The sequence below is a fragment of the Lytechinus variegatus genome, chromosome 12 (assembly GCF_018143015.1).
Source record: "Lytechinus variegatus isolate NC3 chromosome 12, Lvar_3.0, whole genome shotgun sequence".
In the NCBI taxonomy this organism is placed as follows: domain Eukaryota; kingdom Metazoa; phylum Echinodermata; class Echinoidea; order Temnopleuroida; family Toxopneustidae; genus Lytechinus; species Lytechinus variegatus.
The window spans coordinates 2,542,463-2,554,999 of NC_054751.1; the positions used below are offsets into that span (position 1 = coordinate 2,542,463).

Genomic DNA, 12,537 nt, shown 5'->3' on the forward strand with positions numbered 1-12,537 from the left:
TGAGTAATAACTCGTTTTAGGGGTTTAGAGATGTGTAGAATCGATTTCTGTAATCATTTTTGCAATATAAGATCATCTTCAAGTCAAATCCAAGATGGCCGCCGGATGCCATCTTGAAAAATTGACTTTTGATCCCCTTGCCCCAGAATGACGAGTAATACCTTTGTTTAGGGGTTTTGGGGTGTGCAGAATCTCTTTCTGCTTTCTAGTTTGCAATATAATGTTATCTTCAGGTCAAATCCAAGATGGCCGCCATATGACGCCATCTTGAAATATCAACTTTTGAACCCTTTGCCCCAGAATGAATAATAATATCTTTATTCGTGAGTCATTTGGTATGTTGATTCAATTCATCTGTAATTTTGCATAAAGGATAATCTTCAGATCAAATCCAAGATGGCCGCCAACCGCCATCATGAAAAGTTACTTTCCGAGGCTTATACGTGTTAGAACTAATGTAAAGGATTTCAGTAAGAATACTCATTTCTTTTATTAATTCTCAAGTTTTTGTCCCAGAATCATGAATAGTCCCTCTTTTCGTGAGTTATTTGGTATGTTGATTTCATTTCTGTTAATAATTTTGCAATATAGGATCATCTCCAGGTCAAAATAATCCAACATGACCACTAAACGCCATATTAAGAAAAAAAATACTTCCGAGACTATTGAACCTTGAAGAAGTGCTCTCCCTAATAAGGTTGTTGTTATGTATTGGAGCTCATGTAAGGGGATTTCAGTGAGAATGATTCATTTCTTTTAATCACTCCATTTTTAGTTCGAGGTCAAGTCATGTCTAAGATGGTCAGATGGTTGATAGATTTCGTCATTAACCGCTTACTTTAGAATGAAACCATTCAAGGTTTGGGCTATGATTTCGGGAGTTTTGATCCTTTTTTATTTCTGTACAACCATACTTTTCAAGTGAAATGACTTTAAAGTATTATTTGAATTAAAAAGTGATTTATCCGTATTTTTTTCAAAAAAAATTAGTTCACTTAGTAACTTCTTTAAAATTATTACTGGACTTTCCCTCCTGACAAGAGCCATTGACTTGGTCAGCAGGAGTGCACTCTTTAGCCTCCTGCAGAAGATATGCTCCCCCAAGACTGTTCCACGGTCAGGATTGTTCTCATGCGTGAAATGTTTTACAGAAACGATGTCGCCCCTGCCTCTCAAGAAGTGGGAGTATATAAGACCTAGTCATACATAACAGCTGCCTGTCCTGTGCATGTAAGCGGTTTGGATCATCCATCAGCCTTTGAGACAGTCAGAAATCCTGATAGACTCAAGACACCGACTGTCCTCCAGATAGGTATATCAACAGCACACACTCGTCTGGTTGTGGTGGACTTCTAACCTACCTTGGACCGAATATATGTCTCTTTCCCCTTTCACAGGACAAGCATATAAGCATCAGGATTGTAAAATCTGTCACAGTCATGGCCAAGCTCCTGCACGGAAGTAAGTCCTGGAAAACGTACGCCGACCAAGAAAAGTGGCTAAACACCTTCCATGTCAGCTGCCTCGGACGTATCATGCACGTTAAATGGCAGGACAGAGTGAAACATACAGAGGCCCTTCAGCGTACGTGCTGGCATCAAAAGCTTATTCTCGCTCCTTAGTCAAAGGCACCTCAGGTGGTTGGGACATGTTTGCCGCATGAAACCTTGGCGAATCCCTTCTTGGATTCACCAAGGTAATATGAGCAGTGTGATTGGTCTCACCCCATCGGTAGATCACACCTCCGTTATAAAGACACCTGCAAACGTGACAAAAAACTTGCTGTCATAGACACTAACACTTATGAAGGTGTAGATGATAGTCGCCATTCTATGGAGAGCTAGTAAGTACAGGCGTCAAGACGTCAGAAAATAATCGGAATGCTAAATTGGCAGACCAAAGGCCTAGGACGAAGGCTAGGGCAGCAACTCTATATAAACGTGTCTCAGCGCCATCCTCCTTCATCTGTAAAAATTTGCTCTAGAGACTGCTACTCTAGAGTGCAGCTCTACAGTGCGTATCAAAAAAAGTTTACACTTTGAAAAAATCCTGTAAAATTATGCATTTGTAATATCCTGAAGATTTTTCCACATTTTAACATTGGTACAGGTCCATTAAAGCAAATAACGATATAACTGTCAAAAATATTTCCTCTTGAGTGAGCACCACTTTTGAAAAGTTAGTGAAAAATGATTTGCGAAGAACATTTAAATAGTTATGCGAATAAAAGTAGACTGTAATCATGAAGAACACATGGAATTTAGCTAGTAAAATTGATTTGAAGATATCTTCTACTCTGTTAGACATGTTTCCTTGCCTAAAACACTTCGAAGAGTGCATTTCGCCCTACCCCACTCCCCACACACCGAGCCCATCGTGACGATATTTGCTTTACACTGAGGTGTGATATACATGGAATGGCTTAAGCTTGATTTTCATTATGTTTATCATTGAAAAAAATTGATTAAAAAATTCAAATTCAAATAAGACCCTAAAAGCCTCTTCAGTACAAAGGTATGGATGGACCTTAAAAAAAATAAAAATACACTCGAAATGGATCATAGCCCAAACCTAAAGAGGATTCACTCTAAGTTGAGCAATTAATGTTGAAATCTGACATCTAAGATGTAACTTCACCTTGACCTTGAACTTGAGAATTAATAAAAGAAATAAGTATTCTTACTGAAATCCCTTTACATTAGTTCTAACACGTATAAGCCTTCGGACAGTAATTTTTCAAGATGGCGGTTGGCGGCCATCTTGGATTTGATCTGAAGATTATCCTTTATGCAAAATTACAGCATGAATTGAATCAACATACCAAATGACTCACGAATAAAGATATTATTATTCATTCTGGGGCAAAGGGTTCAAAAGTTGATATTTCAAGATGGTGTCATATGGCAGCCATCTTGGATTTGACCTGAAGATAACATTATATTGCAAACTAGAAAGCAGAAATGGATTCTGCACACCCCAAAACCCCTAAACAGAGGTATTACTCGTCATTCTGGGGCAAGGGGATCAAAAGTCAATTTTCAAGATGGCATATGGCGGCCATCTTGGATTTGACCTGAAGATAGCCTTATATTGCAAAAATGATTACAGAAATCGGTTCTACACATCTCTGAACCCCTAAAACGAGTCATTACTCATCATTTTGTGGACAGGGGTTCAAAAGTTAGGTTTTCAAGATGATATCTGGCGGCCATTTTGGATTTATGCAAATTAGCAAAATTGCCCAAACGGCAACTTTTGGCAACCAAGCTGAATTTGTTCTAAGACCCCCTAGGAACACGAATCAAGAAAAAAACTTCATCGGAAAGAACATTTCTAGGTTGGGAAAATGTCAAATCGACTAATTTATGTCAATCTCAAATTGGTATTCAGAAAATGTTTTTGCCATTTTCTGATTTTTTTCTGGCTTTACGATCTATGCTGAGCATGTGAATTAATACATATACCTAATCGCAGTCATCTTTTATTTTTTGTTTTCTTCCACGGTATCTATGGTGATATTTACAATAGAAATGGCATTCTGAAAATGTTCTGTTCTCATCTTTTATCTTGCACTGTATTTATAACAATATTTACCAAAGCTAGAGGGCTATCACATCTCATGATAGCCATGTTCTTTCAATGCTCAAAATCAATGGAGAATTTTGTAATCAGTCTTCCTTCCATCCTTTCTTTGATTTTTTTTCTGTCTTCTTTTCCTTTATTTCTATTTATTTTCCTTTCATACAATCTTCTTCCTTTTTAGAATCTTTTTATTTCTTCTACCTTTTTTCTTTCATCCATTCATTATTTTGTTCGTCCTTTTCTTTCATTATTTTTCTTTCTACTTTCTCCTTCCTTCCTTTTGATATATTTCACATTCACGTAATACAGCATTACAAGCAGAGGGCATTAAACTATGATGGTTAAAGTGTGTTTTGATTTTGATATGGAAAACTGGCTTATTGAAGATGAAAAGGGGCAGTTTTTGCAGAGATAAGATTGCATTAAGAAGATTTCCAGAATACAAATTTACAATGATTTTAGCATCTTCCTATCTCAGTGACAAATGCTAAAAGATAAGAATGTTTCACAATCACCATCCCAGATAGTGCCTCGGGTCAGTAATGAGAATTCCATAGCATCGCTGACTGAAGTACCAATCTGGAGTTGGGTCATCACTATTCTCTCAAAGGTAGAAAAAAAGTAGTACACAAGTCATACATGTAAGTGTATAAAAATTAAATTTTATTGTGCTGCTACACTGTAGTAGGATAATCAAATCAATTTATACAGAAAAGAAAGCTACATGTAACAGATTAAGAAATTAAAATAGTAATAATATTTTGTGACAGTAATAAATATTAGTATTATACAGAAATATACTGTTATCATACACAAAGGTCCACAGCTAGTACTGAAATTTGTTAAAATTAGGACACACCCATGAAAAAAACAAAAACAACTGTTTTGTTAAGTAGAAGAAATTTTGTATTGAATATTTCAACAATGCCTGACATAGCAATATACTGGTTCATTGTGTTGAAATTGCACATGTATTAAAGTTTGTACATTTCTTGCTGGTTTAAAATAATGTAACAAGCTGTGGAATGAGGAACAAAGTAGTTTTTTCATATTAGAAAAATGGGAGCAACAAAATTGAGAACATACAGAAGAATGATAAATGTAAAAAACAAATATGGGCACTAATTTTTACATGACAGTAATATGGATTTATGACAAGTACTGAACACAAAGGCCAATATTCTGAAGTACAGTTTAACTTAAGCCATGGTCTGAGTAGTAAAGTTATGTTTCCTATCTTTTCATGCCTCTTTTCCTAATGATTGAATGGTGAGGAGAACTTCAGTTATTATTCCCATGCAGTTATCAATAATCCTGAGTTTGAAATAAGATGATAATTTGAACCTGTACTGTAAGAGATTGATGTCACAATTGGCAATCCATAGTTAGCTGTAGATGAGAGTTAAACCTGATATCAGATTACGAGTAATTTGTCACACAAGTTTAGCTGTATCAATATAGTTACTGAGCTTGCCATATAACAGCCTTCTCAAAGAGGTATGGAATACAAGAGAACAAGATCTATCTTGACTATCCTAGATTCGGTTGGGGGGAAGGATTGACATTTCAGACAAACACTGATACAAGAATGTCACAAGATTCCTGCATAAAACACTGCGCCTTTGTATGATGTGTTATAGCGTCACCTTGTGACACTCGATAGCTAGTTCATTGCCAAAAGATTATTGCTCACCCTTTTTCGGCGCTGTGTTGTAAAGACAGTGTTTCCTCAATAAATGGTAGGCCCAAATGTAATAATTGTGATCATTGTGTCATCCTTACAGTCGCTGAAGAATATCTCACCAAAGTTACAATGCTATTCATCTTGCAGTAAATGAACCAAATAGTTTAGCCATAATACTTTCATGGGGGAGAATGAAATCAAATTTAAGAAATCAGTCAGGAGATCTTATAAGTAAAATTCCATGTTTCCAATGGGAAGGAGGAGAGCGTGATGCCCTTAGTGGCATTTGATAAAAGGTGTTTATTGGTACTCTTTGAGGTAAAAGGAAAATTTAGCACTTGAGTTAAACTTAACCGATACCAAAAAATTAGTTAGTACATGCCTTCATCTGAACTTACTTTTAATACATACCGGTAATAACAATAATAATAGCTTGCTATTTGGAATCTAGGAATCACTTCTCAACAATTACAACATATCTAACATTCTGCTGCAAGACTTATAACTCGATAGAGAAAGTTTGAACGCATAACCCCTATCTTATCTGACCTTCACTGGCTACCCATTCGATCAAGGATCAAATACATACTTCACTTATGAACATTCAAATGCATATATGGTATTGCCCCTGCTTATCTTCAAGATAATCTCTATTCTAGTTCACGAAATCTCTCTGAAATTACTGCCAATACCATATCATATATGGAGATCAGGCTTTCCAGAAAGCTGCACTAGCTAAATGGAATTCTCTCCCATCAACTTTAAGAAAATACTACCTAACTTGAGCAATTTCAAAAGTACAAAAACCCACCTCTTCAGGATGTTTAACTAAGTTAGGTTCAATCTATAGCCGGGTAATATAGGAGCGCCTTGAGCACCTAACAAGGTGGATATGTGCGCAATATAAATAACCTATATATTGTTTAATGTTTTATTTTTAGTTTACCATTATAACCATATTTCCCACTTTTCATGCACAGAGACCCATACGTGTTACACATGTACATGTCTAGTAAGAACTGTATAATAGTACTTGTCATTACACTATGTAAAAAAAAGGAGTAACCTGCGAGAAATTATACAAAGACATGATTTACAATTATATCTCATGATTTCTGCCTTACAAAAATATGCACACACTGTAATTTCATGGAAGATTTCATTTCACACATAATCAGCTTCAAAGGCATGATGAACTCCTAATTTGTTGTGTTTCCATTGCTTCCATACATGTATGTCACAAAAGCCCAACAAACACTTTAAGGGCAATCTTCTTATTTTGGCTTTCATGTATGTCGGAGAGATGCTGTCATGTTGATGTTGTCAGGCAGGTGGGAATTATCGAGAGTCAATTCTTGCTTTAATAAACATCATCTCAATTTAAAGCAAGCTCTGCAAAGACGCTTGATGCAAGAAGCTTCTCTCATTAGCAAAGACTCATCTCCAATCTGATTGATGAAATTCTTTGATGACTCATCCCTGCGATTGGCAATGATGGCAACGACCATCTCTGGACTGAACCCAGCGTCCAGGTTCTCCACCATGCGTTGAAATGCTTTGGATTTACGCTGTGACTCCTGAAGTGATTCCTTTCCCTCCTCCGCCTGAGGGATGAAGTCATAAACTTGAGAGAAGCAGTAGAGCTGCTGAGAATCTGCAGTGAAGACGACTCCTCTAGGTGACCAGGCAGGGCTACCTGCATGGGGTGAAGAACTTAATTCACAATCTGATATGTCGGAAGAGGAGGATTCAGAAAAGGTAGAAGAACGATTACCTCCTGAGCCGGGTCCATGCTCAAGATTGATTTGATGTCTTCCATCTCCGTCTGTTTTGATGGAAGCTGCTCCAGAGTTTGAAGGCTCCTTATTTTCAGTTTTAGTCTGTTCACTCCTATCATAACAAGAAATTTGGTTTCTTTCAACACACTCTGTTTCAGGATGAATCAGTTCTACATTGTTGTCAGTATTCAATGTGGTCTGAGTATCATCATCACAAATAGCTCTGAAATACCGCTCATCTGTATCATCCTTCAAAGGTTCTATAGGCTCCACTTTGGAAGGTAAAGGAGAGTGATGAGATTCTACTCTATTACTTTCCTGAGCGTTTGAATGTGATTCTGTTCCTGGCACAACTGAATCACCTTCTACTGTTGAAGCTTCTGTGTCCCTTTCAACACTCTCATTGTCTTTTTGCAAACTTTGATCAGGGTAGCACATGTCCTTATCATCTTTCATATTACCATTTAGTTCATGTTCATCTTGATCAAACTGATCCTTGACTGCATCAGAGGTTCCTGTTAGACAAGATATCTCATCTTCAGCACCATCTCCTACATCCTTTGAAGAATGTATTTCTTTGGTGGTTACTTGCATAGAGGACTCATCTTTACGACGATCGATATCTTTTGCATCTGGAGGATCACTAGAAGACACATCACTTTCTACAGCGAGTACTGCAGGTCCTACGGTCACTCCTTGACTAGGCCTAGGATCATCCTTTGACCAACTACCAGACTTTGAAGGCACAACTGACTGTTCGTCTGGAGGAATTGGACCACGATCACTCACTGACTGCGGACTGGACACTGAGGGCATCACAGGTTGTTCATCTTGGGCAGGTTGGGGACTCATGTAAACCTCTGCCAACACCTGAACGATATGCTGGACCTCATCATCGTCCGTTTCATTGTCTGTGCTCTCGTCCATCTCATGGCTCCGATGCAACCGTCTAGAGACTTCATCAGACATCGCATCCGTGTCTTCACCATTGGTAGTGCTTCCAAGGGTTTGTTTTCTCCTGGATGTCCTAGGGATACTATGTAAGGTGACCTCTGGGTAGCTGTATCCTTCATAGTCACTGATCTCTCCTTGAGAGGCAAAGTGGAGGTTTTGGTTACCTGGAATAGGAAATACAGTCAGGGTTTGAGAGTTTATATTCACTTGGTTACAATCAGATCATCTACTCCTCTGATAATAATAATAAATAATATTCTGTTTTTATACAGCATTTAATACAACGGAAGAATGTCTCTAAGCGCTTTACAGATATATTACCCCGACCATTGGATCATGGCATGCCCGCATACAATGTACGCACCTTCTCCACTCCCTGGTGAGCATTCCAACAAGAGTTCCAAGACTAAATTGCTATCAAACATGAAGTAGACAAAAGTGGGCGTAGGCAATCTATCAAACTAATCACTGACTAAACACCAAATCAAGTTAAACGCTTCAAGAACAACAAAAAAATCATTTCAAATTTGTTCAGTAAGCTGTCTGAACATATAATGCAGTGTTTTCAACTTTAATCAGCAAGAACAAAAAAAAACAAGTACTTCAAAACAACACCAATCTTAAGCCAACAGCTGATCTTCTGTAACACACTATTAATGACACCACAAAATTGACTTTTTTCAATTCAAGTGTTCATACCATCAACTTCCTGAAGAATTGGTCATAAATTAGAAACAAGTGGAATGCCTCTGGCCGTCTCACCTGCATCACGCGATTCAACATAGCAGCAGTGCTGACTTTGAAAACTACTGTAACTCACACAAGATGTTCAGTGATACTTGGTTACTCTTATTTCCCCGTTTTATGAATTAGACCAATACACTTACAGAGATAGGATGGTAATTCAACAAATACCCCCAATGCGGCCAAAGTTCATTGATCTCACATGACCTTTGACCTTGATCATGTGACCTGAAACTTGCACAGGATATTCAGTGATATTTGATTACTCTCATGTCCAAGTTTCAAAAGATCAATAAACTTGCAAAGTTATGATGGTAATTCAACAGATACCCCCATTATGGCCAAAGTTCATTGACCTTTGACCCTGGTCATGTGACCTAAAATGTGCACAGGATGTTCAGTGATACTTGATTACTCTTATGTCCAAGTTTTATGAACTAGACCAACATACTTTCAAAGTTATGATGGTAATTCAACAAATACCCCCAATTCGGCCAAAGTTCATTGACCCTAAATGACCTTTGACCTTGATCATGTGACCTGAAACTTGCACAGGATGTTCAGTGATACTTGATTACTATTATGTCCAAGTTTCATGAATCAGATCAAAAAACTTTTAAAGTTTTGATTGTAATTCAACAGATACCCCCAAATCGGCCAAAGTTCATTGACCCTAAATGACCTTTGACCTTGGTCATGTGACATGAAACTCTAATAGGATGTTCAGTAATACTTGATTAACCTTATGGCCAAGTTTCATGAACTAGGTCCATATACTTTCTAAGTTATGATGTCATTTCAAAAACTTAACCTTAGGTTAAGATTTGATGTTGACGCTGCCGCCGCCACCGCCGCCGCCGTCGGAAAAGCGGCGCCTATAGTCTCACTCTGCTATGCAGGTGAGACAAAAAGCAAGAGAAATGAAACTCCTGATAAGACATGAAATTACACCTACCTCTTTGTTCCAGGGCAGATAGATCGACTGTATGACCACTAGCCATCATCCTTCTTACTAATCCACATCTCAATAGCTGCTCAGAAACAAGATAAGCCCAATCCCAAATGTTCTCCACTGGCTCCTCGTCTGTAAAGATTCAATCCAATCAAATAATCAACATTTGATATGTCCCCCTTTCTATTTTGAGTTCATGAACTGCTCAAGCCATAATAATATGAGAGCATTACACCTTTTCACATGAAGCACAAAATAGAAATTAAACATGTCAGGAAAGTTCCTTATTAAAGGGGTCAAAAGTACATACTTTATGAAATGGCCTATTATGAATTTAGATTGAGTAAACAAGTGTCTCTGGCAGTCTTGCCTGCATCGCATGATTCAATATAGGAGCAGTACCGACATTGAATAATTATTCACAAAAACACTATTCATATGATAATGAAGTTGATATGAAATGAACCTGAAACTTTAACAGGATGTTCAGTGATACTTGATTACTATTGTGCCCAAGTTTCATGAATCGGATCCATAAACTTTCAAAGTTTTGATGGTAATTCAACAGATACCCCCAATTCGGTCAAAGTTCATTTACCCTAAATGACCTTTGACCTTGATGATGTGACTTGAACTCATGCAGGATGTTGTGATAATTGATTATTCTCATGTCCAAGTTTTATGAACTAGATCCATATAATTTCAGTGTTAAGATGGCAATTCAGCAAATACCCCCAACATGGCAAAAGTTTATTGACCCTAAATATAACCTTTGATTATGGTCATGCGACCTGAAACTCCCACTAGATATTCCAGGATATTTGATTTCTCTTATGTCCAAGTTGCATGATCTAGATCCATAAACATTAAAGTTACAAAAATGACAATTCAACAAATAACCCAACATGTCCACACTTCATTGACCCTTTAACCTTGGACATATGACCTGAAACTTAGGTAGGATGTTCAGTAATACTTGATTACCCATATGTCTACATTTCATGAACTAGGTCCATAGACTTTCAAAGTAATGCTGACAATTTAAAGACTTAACCTTGGTTAAGGTTTTAACGTTCACGATGCAGCCGCAACTACTACAACAAATACTAAAACTGCTACTATTACATGTAATACTCTACTACAAATAAAGACTATTTCTACTCGAATTTCTACTCGAATTATGACTGACGCAGGTCCATTATATGTTCTAAATCAATAATAAATATTGCTGATCTGTTTCTTGAACAGTGCAAATTGATTTGATAGAATCTGGAAATAAAATGGGCAAATTATTTAGTTTCCCATGAGTAAAATACAACAATAGTAGTCATACTATTACATCTACATTATTGCTCAATTACAAACTATTAAAATGCTCATGCAGTCTCTCTACCTTTTTGGACTTGTACAAGAGCATTCAAGAGCTCATTTCCAGTGAAGCACTTTCTCTGTTGGCATAGCAACCTCTGTAGGATACGAAGAGTCTGGAGGCGGATCGGCCATGATTCATTTGTTGTTCCTTCCCAAGCCTTCATACAAATTAAAGAGTAATTAAATATTTTAGAGCACTTATCTTAAAAATCTAGTGATTAGATAGAAGCAGGAAGCTACAATCACATTATATTTACATAATATTGACTGGCCTTGAAGGGAACATCAAATATGTTGCCCGAGGGCAATATGGTTCTTTTAAGGGCAACATATTTGATGCTTCCCGAAAGAAGAGCCAGTCAATATTATTATTATTACCTTAGGCTGTACAATGTGTAATTCAAGCTACTGTTTGGAACAATTTATAGGCCTGTTTGCTTATCACTGCTTCTGATTTTAGGTTATTCACAAACTAAGCGAAGCAACCCATAATAAGGAATTGTGACGTAAAGTCACCAGGCAGTCGCACATCATACATGGTGTGCACATACACTTACCACATATAAATCTACAATGCGTTGGTTCATATACTGGTTCCAGCCAGATTTGTCAAATACTGAAATTAGCGATCAAAATCGGCTCCTACTGTGCAAGCGCATTAACAGAAATATGGCCAATATTGCCCTCTGTTTTGTACAGGATTCCTATGGGTAAAGCCCTGGGAGGGCAACATGGCAAATGTTTACCTCGTCGGTCTCGGATTGAAAGTAGCGAGCGAAATATGACTTTTATTTATCTCCTAAATTCCCTATATGGGTAGTAATCTGAATTATTTAGCACATTCCATTCTTGACAAATGAGAAAGTAACAGATATTTTCTTTTGATTGTGCTCCTGATCAAAATCAATTTTGATGTAAAATGGGTAATTTTATCAAGTTATTATGTCCATTTAATACTAAAATAATAATAATAGTTACATTTATATAGCGCTTATTACACTTTGTTTCTAAGCGTTTTACATTGCAATTATTATTACACCAGTCATCGGATCCTGACATGCCCGCACACAATGTATGCACTTTCACCACTCCCTGGGGAGCATTCCAACAAGAGTTCCAAGATTCAATTCCTAGGCATACTACATAGGCTTTCGTATCCTACTTGGCACCCATTTAACACCTGGGTGGAGAGTGGCAAATTGTGGATTGACGCCTTGCCAAAGGACGCTAAGCAATGGTGGGATTCAAACACATGACCCTCTGATTACAAGGCGAGAGTCAGAACTGCTACACCACGATGCTTCCATTTAGCCAATAAAACACTTTTCTTTATTAGTGGATTAGTCTCCGGACTTTGAAACAGAGGGTCGTGGGTTCGAATCCCAGCCATGGCATAATTTCCTTCAGTAAGAAACTGATCCACAATGTGCTGCACTCAACCCAGGTGAGGTAATAGGAAGTTATTCCTCAAG

General features: G+C 37.5%; 1 protein-coding gene across 1 annotated transcript in view; it reads right to left on the reverse strand.

Moving 5' to 3' along the window:
• Positions 1 to 4,224: 4,224 nt before the first annotated feature.
• Positions 4,225 to 12,537, reverse strand: part of LOC121425542 — a 66,410-nt gene continuing 58,097 nt past the window's right edge. The window contains 4 exon segments of the mRNA XM_041621621.1: positions 4,225 to 6,858; positions 6,860 to 8,162; positions 9,698 to 9,826; positions 11,088 to 11,223. Coding sequence (XP_041477555.1) covers positions 6,693 to 6,858; positions 6,860 to 8,162; positions 9,698 to 9,826; positions 11,088 to 11,223 — 1,734 coding nt within the window. The 3' untranslated portion in view covers positions 4,225 to 6,692.